General features: G+C 41.8%; 1 protein-coding gene across 17 annotated transcripts in view; it reads left to right on the forward strand.

The window, feature by feature from the left end:
- The window catches only part of PTPRM (protein tyrosine phosphatase receptor type M), a 1237515-nt gene that overhangs the window by 1045849 nt on the left and 175929 nt on the right, over positions 1-15737 (forward strand). For all 17 annotated transcript variants that reach the window (XM_033934018.1, XM_033934031.1, XM_033934023.1 and 14 more), the window contains one exon: positions 1221-1297. In XM_033934018.1, the coding sequence (XP_033789909.1) occupies positions 1221-1297 (77 nt within the window). The remainder of the gene's footprint in view (positions 1-1220; positions 1298-15737) is intronic.

Below are 15737 nucleotides of genomic sequence, written 5' to 3' on the forward strand. Positions count from 1 at the left end.
AAGCAGAGGAAAGTTGTAATTCGTCACTCATATCAGGCAAGAGGAGATTATAATCCATACATCATCACTCAATTTGTATCCCTAATATTGAAAAAAAAAGTAATAGTGTCAATCCACAAAAAATCAAATGCAGAAACATATATTCCAAAGTTCAAAAAAATATAACTGTGACTCAAATCACACAATCCAAATCTCATTGAACCAATTACAGCATGCTGTCTTCCTCAAAACAAGTTCGTTTTTTTACCAGTCTCTTCATCAGAAGGAAGAATCAAACTCTGGAGAAAAATATATAGACAATGAACGGTAACCTCTTGCTTTGAATAGATATATAATTTAATAGAAATGTTCAAACCAGTCCTTCATTAAATTAAGATTCACTTATGAAGAACTGGTTTGAACATTGCTATTAAGTTATATATTTATTCAAAGAAAGAGATTATATTGTCTATATATTTCTTCTCCAGAATTCGATTGTTCTTCCTGATGAAGTGACTGATGAAACACAAACTTGCATGCTGTAATTGGTTCAATGAGATTTGGATTGTGTGATTTGAGTCACAGTTATATTTTTTTGAACTTTGGAATATATGTTTCTGCATTTGATTTTTTGTGGATTGACATTATTACTTTTTTTTTTTCATCGTTTCGATGAGATTTGGATTGTGTGATTTGAGTCAGTTATATTTTTTTGCAAAATATTTTTGAACTTTAGAAGATATGTTTTTGTATTTGATTAATTGTGGATTGGCACTATTACATTTTTTTCACTATTGGGGTTACAAATTGATAATGACATTCAATGATAGATTATAATCTCCTCTTGCCGGCAACTTTCCTCTACTTGGTGTGATGAATAATCATCTTAAAGATCAGTAATCTTTGATTATTTAATAGATAATGATAGGAGGAAGGCAGGAGATGGTTTAAGATCATGCCATTTCCAGTTTAGATGGTATTGATCTCTCACTGAGCACCATATATATTTAATTATATGATTTTCATTTTTGAATTAGAGCTTCTTTTTTGTATGATAACAGTAAAATAACCTATCTTAATAGTAGTCTTTGTTAATAACTTTGCTCCTGAAAGTTCTAACAACTGATTTATGATTTTAAAAGAATTTTTAAAAGCCAGTGTAAGTGTGCCTTAGTAAAAGGACCCGTGTATTTTTGATATCATTGTGTTAAGTATTATTTTTTGTGTTGCTTTTGTTTCAGATGATCATTCTCGAGTAAGACTACAACCCTTAGAAGGAGAATCAAATTCTGATTATATCAACGGGAATTATATTGATGTAAGTATAAATGATCATATTAAAAATAAATAAATAAATAAAAATAAGGAGAAATAGTCTAGAGAGAGATTTTCACATCAACCTGGTATCTCAGATAGTGAACCACTTAAAATTGTGGGTACTGTTTTTAGTCACATATGTGTTTTTTATAGTTAATTTTAACAGGTAAGATGGGGAATTTTTCTTGTGAAAATTTGATACAAAATACATGGATTACAGAAGTCCCTATGAGGTTTGCAAGAGATCAAATTTTGCAATAACAAATGAGATTTCTTATGTACAAAAAAATGGAGGGGAAAAAAATCTCTGGACTTTTGAGGGATTTTTCCTCCATTTTTTGGTAGATTAAGAGATTTGTCATTGCTTTACATGACAGAAACCATGTATGTATTTTTGAAAATTCAAGTATGTGCACATATTTTTCTCCTCTCAAATCAAAAACAAACACAGACCCCTGAGACTTCACAGGTCATTTTAGTAGCATCTACTACTGTAATCAGGAGCATTTACCTGTGTAGATGGTTATATAAGTACAGTAGACTCTCAGTTAACTGTCACCCATGGGAATTGATAGATGCCGGATAAATGTAGTTTCTGGTTGCTTGACAGTTACTATTAAAAATAGACCTAACTAATACCCCATACTATGCCATAGCATAAACTGTTCCAGACAAACTACTAGACATGTGGTAGGCAAAGCATGGGCATACTCTGGTGTGGCATACCAAGTTTACATTTAAATTTCCATCAGAAATTGATTTTATTTTCATTTTAAGTATTACAGTATTTCTTTGATTATTTTTGCTAGTTGCTTGACAGTTCCTATCCATACATGTAGATGATTGGCCTACAGTGATTTCAAGTAGGCATGTTTTGTTCGTAGTTTGCCAGGAATGGATATTCATCTAATATTTTCAACAATTTCTCCATAGCTTTTTATACTAGCTGCAAGGCACCTTATAGCTTTCATAAAAGTGCTTGTTTTGGCAAAGGATCTAAATTTGTAATTTTCATTATCTTTTTTATTTTTGCTTCAAGGGTTGAAAAAATCCTTTTGCAGTTTTATTGGTTAATTGGGGACACTTACACATGTAGAGTTTTGGAATTGGGCCGCTATGCATTAAGGGCTAGTACTTGGAAGTTGTAGAATTGTCATTCCCATGAATTAGAGCTGTACTGAATAATCATATTCAATTCAGTAGTGCCTGGAATACATTATTCATATTTGGCTAAATAGAGATTTTAATTTGTAATGAATAATCCAGGGCTCTACTGTGCTGAATCCTACTGAAATAAACATTTAGAGAGGAAATTCATCAAGGAGCGTTAGGGCTTTAAGTTGTGGTAAATGGCCCTTACCACGGCTTAAACATCTCTAACGCTACAGGGCCAAAAATAGCACAGCATCTCATTACTATACAAATTGCCTAGCATGACTTGTGGTATATACAACACAAGCAAAAAAAGGAAGAAACAACAAAATCTGCAGTAAAAGAGTCAAAGACAAAACAAAGCAAGGAGAACTTTTGTTTTGCGGTGGTATATACCATAGATCGCATTAACCCTAGCTCTTTACTGTGTTTATTTTACTGTTCAGGAGCATCAGGTTGCACAAAGCTGTGGCCCAATGCTCCCAGGCTGCCAAGATACATTTCCCCCCCACCATGGTCCCCTGAACCCTCCCCAAACATCCATTGTGGCTACTTTGATCATCTCTGGTAGTCCAATGGGATCTGGGGGGGGGAGGGGCAGGAGCAATACCATTTTCTTAGAGGCATCACTCCTGGTCACTCCCCTGGACCCCACCAGACCACAAGGGATTATTATGATAGGGGAGTTGGGGGCCACAAGGAAGGTTCATGCCCTGGGGAGGACTTTATCCTGGATTTACGTACCTTTACTGCACCTTGATGAATCCCGCTCTTAATCTCTGATTTCACACTTTTTTCTTTTATTATCTATTATATTAAAGCTTAATGCCCATTCATATTCAACCAAATAATATTTTTCATTATGCATATTTGGCCAAATAGTAAAATATGCTAATTTGGTACAGCTCTACTTTGAATAGATAACAGCACAAACATAGAAGATGCAGAATGATGTCACTCTTTTTCTATAATCATTTTGCTGCAATGTGTCTAGTGATCCTCAACTGTAGGGTCTTGTATCTGAACCAGCAAGATGCTTGCAGAAAACTGTCAATCATATTATCAACTCCACCTCCTTCTCAGGGAGCTACTCCTGCCCCCCTCAATTTGTTTTCTGTAAGCAAGTTGCTCAGAAGTAATTCTGATTTGATCTGCATTTTTTTATTTTCAGGTATCTTTTCTCAGTATTTGTTTGGAGGTTTGTTGCCCAAAGGTTTCACTGGTTAGTACTTCTGCCTGGGAGAAGACATAGACTCATGTTGTGAGAGTCTGCTGCTAACAGGATCAGCACCTTGGGGACACCCAGCTAGCCAGCCTGCTGGTATTTTTATAGCTCAGGGGCTGTCCCCTGTGTAGCTGCTCGCATCCTGATTTTAGTCAGGAGATTTCTGCACCCAGAGCCTAGGTCCCCCTCCTCTAAAAACCCTTTCCTTATGATTTTGTCCATCAGAAAGGTCTCCATGGACTGCTTTTGGTGCAATTTTCTTGGCGGCAGCCATCCTGGATTCTAAAATTTTTTTATCTAAATCCTGACTAAAAGCCCCTCGATTTTGCTTAAAATCGACAGGGATGGACCCCTCAGGCCTTTATACCCCTTATATTATGCCAGGTTTGTGATGGATGGTCAGTTGAGGAGTGTCCCATGACCCAGGGTGCATGCAGGGGAAGGGCAGGAGCCTCAGGCCCAGCCTCCTCCAAGTCCTCCAGGGCTTGGGATCCACAGGAGGTGCAATCCCAGTGGACGAGACCCTTTCCAGAGTCCTCCAAAAGTGCACTGCCCAAGCACAGACACATGGAGGCTGTGGAGCCTAGGAGGACTGGTGGGTGTTCCTGCCAGGGTCCTTGAGATCACCAGTCTAAGGCTTCACCCCAGATTTTGTGAACCTCATGTGGAACACCTATTTGAACTGCTGAGGGTCCACTGAATCTGCTTTCAGTGCACCAGAGGTGATGGCATGGGGGAGCTCCCTTCAACAGGTGCCCATCAACAGATTGATCTTGCACAGTCAGTGCTAACAGAGAACCATGTCTTTTGTACACACAGAACACATAATACACCTTTGCCCAGTATATAATATGTAATCACAAACTAACTCGACCCACCCCCTTTTTTTTTTTTTTTTTTTACAAAATCGGAGCACGGCTTTTGGCACTGGCCACAGCGTAACACCTTTGTAGCTCATAGAATTCCTATGAGTGTCGGAGCTAATATCACCATGGCTGTCAATTAAAAAAAGCCTGCCTTTGCCCCCTCCTTCCTGCTTCCATAAAGTGAGGGCTGTTTTGAGTCCAAAAGAGGTGAAGGAGATTCGACAAATATGTTCCCTTTGGGCCATGACACCAATAATGTTTCTCGGCATTCATTCCTACCAGAACATCTGGCCTTGATCACATATGCAGAACACAGTTCAACCCTATGCAAATACAGAAACACAAATTAAAAGTCCTAATATACACAAATAAAACCCTAATGCCAGACTCTGCATGCTTGTAGTACAACACCAGAGAAATAGAAACAGCAGATATTAAATCTGTATAGACAGCAGATGTAAATTCTCAAAACCAACATATTTTCAATCATTAAGTTGAAAATAAAATCATTTTCCCTACCTTTGTTGTCCATCTCGCCTTCCTTTTCTCCTTTTTTGTAGTCTGGTATCTTCTCTTCTCTCCTTCTCTTTCCTCCTTCTCCTCCTATTGCCTACCATAATCTAGAATTTCTGTACTTCCCTTCCCTTCCCTGTCTTGCTCCAGAAGTCTGGTATCTTTCTTTTTTCTCTCTCCATCCCCTCAGTCCAGCATTTCTCTAATGCCCCCCAGCCCCCGTGATCCCCCAGTGATCCCCCCCCCTCCCCGCATTCCTCCCCTCCATGGGATCTGGTAAGGCAGCTGCTCTTTCATCCTTCAGACAGCTGGAAACGTGAGTGAACATGCTACCTTCGGCAGCCCATAAGCTTTCCCTCTGCTACTGTTTCCCACCTATGAGAGAACAGGCAACAGGAAGCAGTAGCAGAGAGAAAGCTTCTGGGCCGCCAAAGGCAGCATGTGTTCACTCATGCTGCCAGCTGCTCGAAGGATAAAAGAGCTGCATCAGTGGATCCCACGGAGGGAGGTGGGGTGGATGGAACCCCGGACTGCTGTAAACTTAAATGTAGTCATAGCGGGACCTTGCTGTACCTCCCCGCCGCTGCCAGCTCTGCTCTGGAACAAGGAAGTGATGTCAGAGGGGGTGGACTGGCAGCCATAAGGAGGTGCAGAAAGGTCCCACAATGACTCAATTTAGATTTTACTGCCACTGCTGCTGCTTCAGGAATGCAGCAGCGGCAGAGTAGGGAGAGTGGTTCCAGCCTGGTGGGCCGGCTGTGCACCCAGGGCAAACCGCACCCCCCTTGGTACGCCACTAGTCTTGAGCATCAGTCCTGGAGGATGATGAGGATCCCTAATTGCTCCTAACTGAGTTGAGTTATATAGCAGATGCCCTATATGATCTCATCAGAGTTATGAGCAAGGTGTCTACCTTTGCGATCTCTGCTCGGCAGATGCTCTGGATCAGACAGTTGGCAGAAGATTCTGCTTCTAAAGCCACGCTGAGCAGGTTCCCCTTTCAAGGGCAGATGCTCTTTGGCAAGGGTCTGATTGACCTGATGTCAAGCGTTTTGGACCATTATCCTAAGGCCTTACCAGACTGCAGATCCCAGATGGCTCAGGGTCCAGGAAGAGGTAATTTTCAAGACTCTCAAAGATTTCATTCTTCTGCAGCTGGCCAAGAGACACAATGGTCCTTTCAAGGATCACATCAGAAGTCCATTGGAGCCAGGAGATAGCAGGTTGTGGGCTTTCGCTTCTCTCCAGCCTCTAAAAAATTATAATGAAGCCAGGACAGTAGCTGAGCTCTCTTATATAGGGAACAGGCTGACAGCCTTCTGGTCGGTCTTGGCTCAGATTGGTGCAGCCCACTGGGTCTTGGAAGTTGTTTGGGGTGGTTACAAAATCAAGTTTGGTGCCCCTCTTGCAGACCACTTTGTAGATTCTCCAGCTGACTGACCAGAGAAAGCCCTCAGAGTCAGGGCAATGGTGCAAAGGCTACATTCTGGGCTTGTTGGAGAGGATGGGATATAAAACTAATGAAATAAATAAATAAATATTAGACCTTTGTGTCATAGAGTCAGTCCTGGACACTGAATCAGGCTTAGGAAGATTCTCCATATACTTTATTTTGTCAAAGAAAGGCTCAGAAGACTGGAAACCAATTCTAGACCTCACAGCTGTCAGTGCGGCTTTGAAGATGCCACACTTCCACATGGAGAATGTTCGTTCTGTCATAGCAGCAGTGGCGCCAGGGGAATTCCTTGTTTCCCTAGATTTCATGAAAGTCTATCTCCACATTCCTATTTTCCTGATCCACAGTAAGTACTTGCAGTTCCATGTACTGGACAAACATTTCCAGTTCTCAGCGCTCCCCTTCAGTCTAGAAACAGCATCTTGCACCTTTACCAAGTTAATGTTGGTGGTGGCAGCACACTTTCGCAAGGTTGGGATTCAAGTTTACCTGTACTTGGATGATTGGCTCATCAGAGCTTTGCCCAAGGAGGAAGGTGACTGCGCAATTTTGAAAGTGGTACTACTCCTCCCAGACTAAGGATGGATAGTCAACTTCAAGAAGAGCCAGCTGGAATTGACTCAGCATCTGGAGTACCTGGAAGTCTTGTTTGACATGGTTTTGGGCCAGGTCTTTCTTCCAGATCCATGCAGAGTGAAGCTCCAGAAGCAGATTTCAGATCTAATCCAGAGGCAGTTTCCCACAGCATGGTGCTATCTGCAAGTCTTTGGGTTGATGGTAGCGACCATAGAGGTGGTCCCTTGGGCAAGAGTGCACATGAGACCTCTCCAAGACTCTCTACACTTGCATTGGTCCCCTTAAATGGACTTGCTTCAGCTACCACTTCCATGGTTGCCTGTACTGAAGTAGTACAAAACAGGAGAACAGATTAACCACTATCAACTAGATCCACACAAAGGTTAATCTACTGAAACAAAGAACCATCTATTTCAATGGTAATAATTTGAAATGAAGGAAAAGATCTCAAAGTTGCCACTCCCAAGATAATAATAATATTGTCCAAAAGAGAATTGTGGCATGTGGTATCTTTCATTGATCAAAAAACCTTCATCATTTATTATATTAGACTTAATTCATTAATCACAAATTTTATCCAGCAGTGCTACCACTCTAAAGATAGCAGAAAATTATTAAAAAGAGAAATAAATTATTTTTGTATTTTTTAAATTTTCTAATACTGTGCAAAAAAGCCTAAAGTGCAAACATGCCTTACTCAAACCTATGCCAATAGCATTTTTTAAGTGGCTAGTGCAAACCTAGCCTACTGGTGCAGACAGGCTGTGCAAAAACGCAAAATGTAACATCAAAAAAAGGCCTACTACTGGCTCCCTAGCCTCTCACCCAGATGTCACCTGGTTCATTAAAGGGGCTCTTTGGTTACACCTTCCAAGTTTGCACCCCCTCCTCCCCTCCTTTTCCTTCCTGGAATCTTAACGCTATATTGCAGGATCTCAGCAGACCTCTGTATAAGCCCTTTCAGAATGTTTCCCTTCTTGATATTACTGTCAAGACAGTATTCTTGGTGGTGATTACATAAGCAAGACAAGTCTCCGAGTTGCAAGCTCTTTCCTGTAAGAGCCTTTCCTCAAGAATACTGAAGTAGGAATCTCCTTACACACAGTTCCATCCTTCTTACTGAAGGTTGTCTCAGACTTCCACATTAATCAGGAAATCCGTTTGCCTGCTTTCTTTCCTATGGGTTCAAAGAAAAAAGACAGGGTGTTTCATTTTCTGGATGTCAAGTGTGCTCTCCTCTGGTACCTCGAAGTTACCAATAAGTTATGTGTATTGGATCATCTCTTTGTCCTGACCAGTCATATGAAGAAAGGGAGCCATTATCTAAAACCTCAATCTCCAGATGGATCAAGATAGCTGTATGTTGCGGTAAGCAGCCACCAATCACATTGAAGGCTCACTGTATGAGAGGAGTTGCTCCCTCTTGGGCAGAGACTAGGTCTATCTCAACCAAGGAGATCTATAGAGTAACTACATGATCCACCCTCTTCACTAGGTTCTACAGGGTGGATGTAAAAACCAGGAAAGACGCCACTTTTTGGGTCCTCCATCCTGAAGATATGCTCCGTGGGTCCACCCTAGATTCTGGGAACTGATTTGGTATGTCCCTACGATTCAGGACTACTAGACACATTGCACTAGATGTGTCTAGTGGTCCCGAAGCCCCACCCTGTATGTAGGCTTTGCCTGCCTTCTGCCTTGGAATCAGTCTGATGCTGGAGCAATCTCTGCCTTTCAGGAGAGCTGAAAGAAAACTAGAGAGACAGAGACTGCTCCAGAGAATGTATAGTCTGCTTCAAGTCTCCTCTAGATAGTGGGGCATGCGATTAGTTATGAGCTCTATATAAGTTTAGTGCTGGTTGCACACATTTTTGTATCTGTTTTTATAACAGCTGTTTGTATGTTATAATGTTTATTGGTAATGTTTGTTACAGAGCAGAACAGAATTGTGCTTTCGGGAATTCCACCCCGTTTACCTCTTTCCAGTTATGTCTTTCATTACAGTGTTGCTTGATTGCTATTGTACAAACTGAGGGGGAAGGAGAAGCTCCCTGGGAAGGAGGTGGAGTTGAAAACATGATTGACAATTTTCTGCAAGCAACTTGTTGGTTCAGATACAAGATCCTACAGTTCAGGACTACTAGACACATCTATAAGAAAGAAGATTATCGAGGTAAGAACCTAATCTTTATTTGCTCCTCTTCTAAATACTGAAATCCTTATATATATTTTACAAGCAAAAGCTCAGAAATACTATGCAAAAGGCTCAGCTTAACTAAAATGGAGGAAAAGACCTCAGCAGTCTGTGGCACTGCTTAATATTTGTGGCTAATTGTAATTACTCCCAATTTTTGATATTTTATTTTGTTTGTTTGCTGTTTTATTATCTTTATCCAATATTTATCGATCAGTACAATACTGATGAACTGCTAATCATACAGAAAACATGCCAATAGAAGCCATTGTTTTACCCTTTGACTTTATCATAGATCAAATATAAACAAACCTGTACTCGATTTTGAGTCGTATCTTGGCACGTATCTTTCCATACACAAAGTTTAGCTGGGTCCTCTTTTTAGGTGTTAAAGACAATTTTTGTAGCTGATTTCTCTGATTTATGTTTGACTATATTTTACAAAAAGTTCCACATTTGGCAGAGCCTTTTATAAAATGGTAAAAAAATGTTAGTGTCCTGATCTGAACATTCCATTCCATATTGAACTCCTAAGCAAAATCATATATCACATACATCACCTGATGAAACTGTGTGGCTACAATTTGCTGCTTTGAATTTTCACCAAGTAGTAGAAGGGGGGGGGGGGGGGTGTCAAAATTTATCTAGCTGAATCCCTTTAAAAACTGCCCTCCATAATCTTTAGTTCTGGTCTGTGATGTTAGATTGGTTAAAAAGAATGTGACCTGGTACAGAACGATTAAGAGAGCAGGTTATCAACACAGTTACTGTTAAGTCATTTTAGCACAGGATCCCATTTTATGCAATGAGACTCTGTGCTAAATTAACCCAACTTGTGGTAAAATAACCTATCTTAACATTAACCCATATTGATAACTGCCCCTCTAAATGAAGAGAAAATAGTTCGCCATATCTATGAAGGAAACTTATAACAGGCATAGGAACTAGTGCTGCCCGATTTCCAATTCAAATCAATTCACCGATTCGAATTAAGTGAATCGATTCGTTGTTAAAAAAAAGCTAGACTCACCAATTCAGGTCGGCCCTGACCCGTTCATGCTTTCCCTCTGCCGCCGCCCACCGGAGTCATTCCATCTAATGTAACTTCAGTTTTGCGAAACCAGAAGTTACATCAGAAGAAAGGATTTTTGTGAAGGGAGTGCCAAGCAGACCTCATGCACATCAGCGCAGGCAGCAGCAAAGGTGATAGTTGTTGGCTGGCTCTCTCCTTTCTTCTTTGCGCCGTGGAAGCATTTCTCCTCTCCTCCCCATGATTCAACAGTGTAAGTGAAAGGATCTCTCTGCTCGCTTCTTTTCTGCGGCCATATAGGAATTGGGGGAGGGGGGAAGCTGGGGCCCTTGTTGTGGGGATTGGGAAGCTGAGAATCGTGCAAGGAGGGCTAGGGAAGCTGAGAATTGGACAGGGGGGCTGGGGAAGAACATAAGAACATAAGCAGTGCCTCTACTGGGTCAGACCCGAGGTCCATCGTGCCCAGCAGTCCGCTCACGCGGCGGCCTAACAGGTCCAGGACCTGTGCAGTAGCCCTCTATCTATACCCCTCTATCCCTTTTTCCAGCAGGAAATTGTCCAATCCTTTCTTGAACTCCAGTACCGTACTCTGTCCTATTACGTCTTCTGGAAGCGCATTCCAGGTGTCCACCACACGCTGGATAAAGAAAAACTTCCTAGCATTCGTTCTGAATCTGTCTCCTTCCAACTTTTCCGAATGCCCTCTTGTTCTTTTATGTTTTGAAAGTTTGAAGAATCTGTCCCTCTCTACTCTCTCTATGCCCTTCATGATCTTGTAGGTCTCTATCATGTCTCCTCTGAGTCTCCGTTTTTCCAGGGAGAAGAGCCCCAGTCTCTCCAATCTTTCAGCGTATGAAATGTTTTCCATGCCCTTAATCATTCATGTCGCTCTCCTCTGGACCCTCTCAAGTATTGCCATATCCTTCTTAAGGTACGGTGACCAATACTGAACACAGTACTTCAGATGCGGGCGCACCATTGCCCGATACAACAGCAGTATGACTTCTCTCGTTCTGGTCGTAATACCCTTCTTAATAATACCCAACATTCTGTTTGCCTTCTTCGCGGCTGCTGCGCATTGTGCTGTTGACTTCGTTGTTGTGTCCACCAGTACACCTAAATCTCTTTCAAGGCTACTTCTCTCTAACACTAACCCCCCATTTGGTAGCTAAACATCGGGGTTTTTCTCCCTAAATGCATGACCTTGCATTTCCCCACATTGAAGTCCATCTGCCATTTATTCGCCCACTCCTCCAATTTGCTTAGGTCCCTTTGTAGGTCCTCACACTCTTCCGCATTTCTAACCCTTCTACAGAGTTTAGTGTCATCCGCAAACTTGATAACTTCACACTTCGTCCCCGTTTCCAGGTCATTGATAAATACATTGAACAGCAGCGGTCCGAGTACAGACCCCTGTGGAACCCCGCTCGTGACCTTCCTCCAGCTCGAGTAATGACCCTTCACTCCAACCCTCTGCCTGCCAACCAGTGTTTGACCCATCTGTGCACGTCCCCTTCCACCCCGTGGTTCCACAGTTTCCTAAGTAGCCGCTTTTGGGGTACCTTGTCAAAGGCCTTTTTGAAGTCGAGGTAAATGATGTCTACGGGTTCCCCTTTGTCCAACTGACTTTTTACCCCCTCAAAGAAGTGCAGTAAGTTTGTTTGGCACGATCTTCCCTTGCAGAAGCCATGTTGGCTCGCTTTCATCAGCCCATTTTTTTCGATGTGCTCACAGATGCTGTCCTTTATCAGTGCTTCTACCATCTTGCCCGCAATCGATGTCAAACTGACCGGCCTATAGTTTCCCGGGTCTCCTCTTGACCCCTTTTTAAAGATAGGTGTAACATTTGCTATCTTCCAGTCCTCCGGGATCTCTCCAGTTTTTAAGGATAGGTTGCAAACTCGTTGGAGTATTCCCGCTATCTCATTTCTTAGTTCTTTTAGTACCCTAGGGTGGATACCGTCCGGGCCTGGTGATTTGTTGCTTTTCAATCTATCTATCTGTTGGAGGACATCCTCATGGCTCACCTCTATTGTTGACAGTTTTTCTTCTTGGTCTCCATGGAAGATCACGTCGGGTTCTGGTACACTGGATGTGTCCTCGCTTGTGAAGACTGACGAGAAAAATTTGTTTAACCTGTCGGCTACCTCTTTTTCCTCCTTTATCACTCCCTTTCTGTCTCCATCATCCAAAGGTCCTACTTCTTCCCTCACCGGTTGCTTCCCTTTAACATATCTGAAGAATGATTTTAAGTTTTTTGCCTCCCTGGCCAGCCTCTTTTCGTATTCTCTTTTCACTCTCCTAACCACTCGATGACACTCTTTTTGACTTTTCCTGTGTTCTTTCCAGTTCTCCCCAGTTTGGTCCTTTTTCCATTTCCGGAATGATTTTTTCTTGTCTCCTATCGCTTTCTTCACCTCATCGTTTATCCATGCGGGATTTTTTGCTCGGTTTTTTTTGCAACCTTTTCTAAATCTGGGGATGTACATATGTTGTGCTTCTTGCACTGTGCCCTTGAATAGAGACCAGGCTTGCTCTACGGTTTCTGTTTTTCTTGAGCTCTTTCGGAGTTTTTTCCTTACCATTGCTCTCATAGCATCATAGTTCCCTTTCTTGAAGTTGAACGTTGTCGCTGTGGTTCTCTTCCCTTTTGCTATACCTACTTCTAATTTGTACTGGATCATGTTGTGATCGCTGTTTCCCAGTGGTCCTACTATTTCCACTTCCTTTACTGGTCCCCCTAGTCCATTGAGGATTAGGTCAAGAGTGGCATTCCCTCTTGTTGGTTCCTTGACAAGCTGATCCATAAAGCAGTCCCTCACAGCCTCTAAGAATTTTGTTTCCCTTGCACTGTTCGAGTTTCCAATACTCCAGTATATCCCAGGGTAGTTAAAATCTCCCATTACTGTCACATTCCTTTTGGTGCCTTCCCGCCTCAATTCTGCTGCCAGATCTTTGTCGTTTGCTTCCGTTTGTCCAGGTGGACAATAGTATAGACCCAGTCTTATGTCAAGGCCATTTTTTCCCGGTAATTTTACCCACAATGACTCCAATCCTTCCGCCTTTGGTTCTATATCCACTGCGGACGAGGGAATGGTGTCTTTTATGTATAGTGCTATTCCTCCACCCTTCTTGTGAGTCCTGTCTCTTCTATAGAGTTTGTACCCTGGCAGTACTACGTCCCATTGGTTATCCTCGTTCCACCATCCACTATGTTTCCGTGATTCCAATGATGTCTAGGTCCTGTTTTTTGGCTTTGACTTCTAACTCTCCCATTTTGTACTTTAGGCTCCTTGCATTTGCGTACAAACAATTTAAGTCCCGGTCTTTTCTTTTCTCTGCTGGTTTTGCAATGTGTTTTGCTCCTCTTGCCATCCCCTATTTGGGCCGCCAGTCCTTGGTTTCTGCTCCTTTCTTCCTCATTTTTTGGTGCATCCTTATCGTCCGCAACCTGATTTTCAGATTTCTCCTGTTCCTCTAGTTATGTCTGTTTGCCCTTCTTGTTGGTCAACAGTTTCTGTTGTTCGTCTCTTGCTAGTTCCCAGCATTTTTCCCGCTCAGTATCTTCTTTGGATACTCTTGTCTGAACCGTCGACGTCAGGTCGACTGTCAGCTTTCCCCTTCTTCTCAGTTTAAAGCCTGCTCAATTCCTCTCTTGACGTTGTTTGCTAGCAGCCTCGTTCCTGCCATGCTCAGGTGTAGTCCATCCCTCCTGTAGAGCTTGTTCTTCCCCTAAAAAGTTGTCCAGTTCCTCACAAAAAGGAATCCTTCTTCTTCACACCATCTCCTCAACCATGCGTTTATTGCTTGTAGTTCAGTCTGCCTCTTCACGTCTGCCCTCGGTACTGGCAGAATCTCTGAGAATGCTATCTTCTGTGTCCTCAGCTTCAGTTTCCTTCCTAGGATCTTGAACTGTTCAGTTAGCGTAGTCCTGCTGTAATTTCTCCTGTTGACATCATTTGTTCCCACGTGGATTATCACTGCTGTTTCTGCGCCGTCCAGGATCCTCTCAATTCTGTCGGTGATGTCCTTCGTTCTTGCTCCTGGGAGACAAGTCACTAGCTTTGGGGATGATTTGCTTTGGGGCTGGGGTAGCTGAGAATTGGGCAGGGGGGCTGGGGAAGCTTTGGGGATGACTTGTTTGGGGATTGGGAAGCTGAGAATCGGACAGGGGGGCTGGGGAAGCTTTGGGGATAATTTGCTTTGAGGAAACTGTGAATCTGTGTTTCTAACTAATTTTACAGCTATGTTATAGTTTGGATGTTTCTATTTTTGACATGATATTGCCTTGGTTAAATAAAATGTTTAAAATGTTTAAACTTAAAAAGCTGTTGCATTGAAAATGAATCAAATAAAAAAGTCAATTCAACAGGGTGAATCGAATCGAATTTTTTTTTCCTGAATCGGGCAGCACTAATAATAACCAACTTGTCAAAGTAACTGATGACGCTTAGCCCAACACATTTTACCCTTCCTTGAATAAAGTGAAAGTTTGTTCAGTATTGGGAGAATTCATGAAGCCATTGAACCCACAGAGCTAGTTCCTATGGTGGTAGGAACATTATCCTTCTGGTTTTTGCCTCTTGCTGCTCAAATGGACAGCATAAACATTATTTTTATTTTTTTGTCAACAGTTTGGCATAATTCCACTTTTAAAATGAGAGCTGTTTGCATATTAATGTAAAGAAAAACTCTATAATTCCTAATGCAGTGATTTGCAGTCTCTTGTCATCACCACACTTTTAAGTCCCCTTCAAAGTACTCTGCAGCTGTTAACCAGTATTTCTTATGCAAGCAAGACATTTCATTAAAAATGTAGGCCGCTTAATTATTGAAGGCTGTTCCTTTGTTCATTCTGCATCATGCTACTTTTATGTTTTACATTAGAATACATTCTTTAAGAGACAGCTTGTTTTTGCTTCAAAGAATTAAATCAAACGTAGAATTGAAAATCAAGAGGAATTCAGTCTGTCTGAAGAAAGGCACTAGCAGACCTATTTTAACACTAACCTGGTTCACGAGAAATGATGCTCAGAATGTCAAAACAGTTGTTACTTAGAAAACTGAAAAATGTAGCGGAGTTACTGAAACCATGGTTCTCTCTGTAATACTTTTCAGTAGAAGGATTTGGGATGGCTGTGTTGACAGGTCCATTCATTTCCCAGTGCTAGAAAAATTTGGTAGACTCTTCCAACAAAAACCATGAAAGTATACCATTCAAGAGAACCGATTTACCTCTTAAAGATATTGGTAAAATTAAGTCCCATGCTTAATGATAGGATCACATTGTTAAAGGAGTGTAGCAATGACGTGACATAGTTTTAAGGGGTAAATTTATAAAGTTCTTTCCATGTATAAAGCATGTTGGCATGCAGAAAAAGCTTTTATTAGAAAGTAGGTGCATGTTAAAGGTGCACCTGATTTTATGC

Source organism: Geotrypetes seraphini, chromosome 2 (genome assembly GCF_902459505.1).
Source record: "Geotrypetes seraphini chromosome 2, aGeoSer1.1, whole genome shotgun sequence".
Classification (NCBI taxonomy): Eukaryota; Metazoa; Chordata; class Amphibia; order Gymnophiona; family Dermophiidae; genus Geotrypetes; species Geotrypetes seraphini.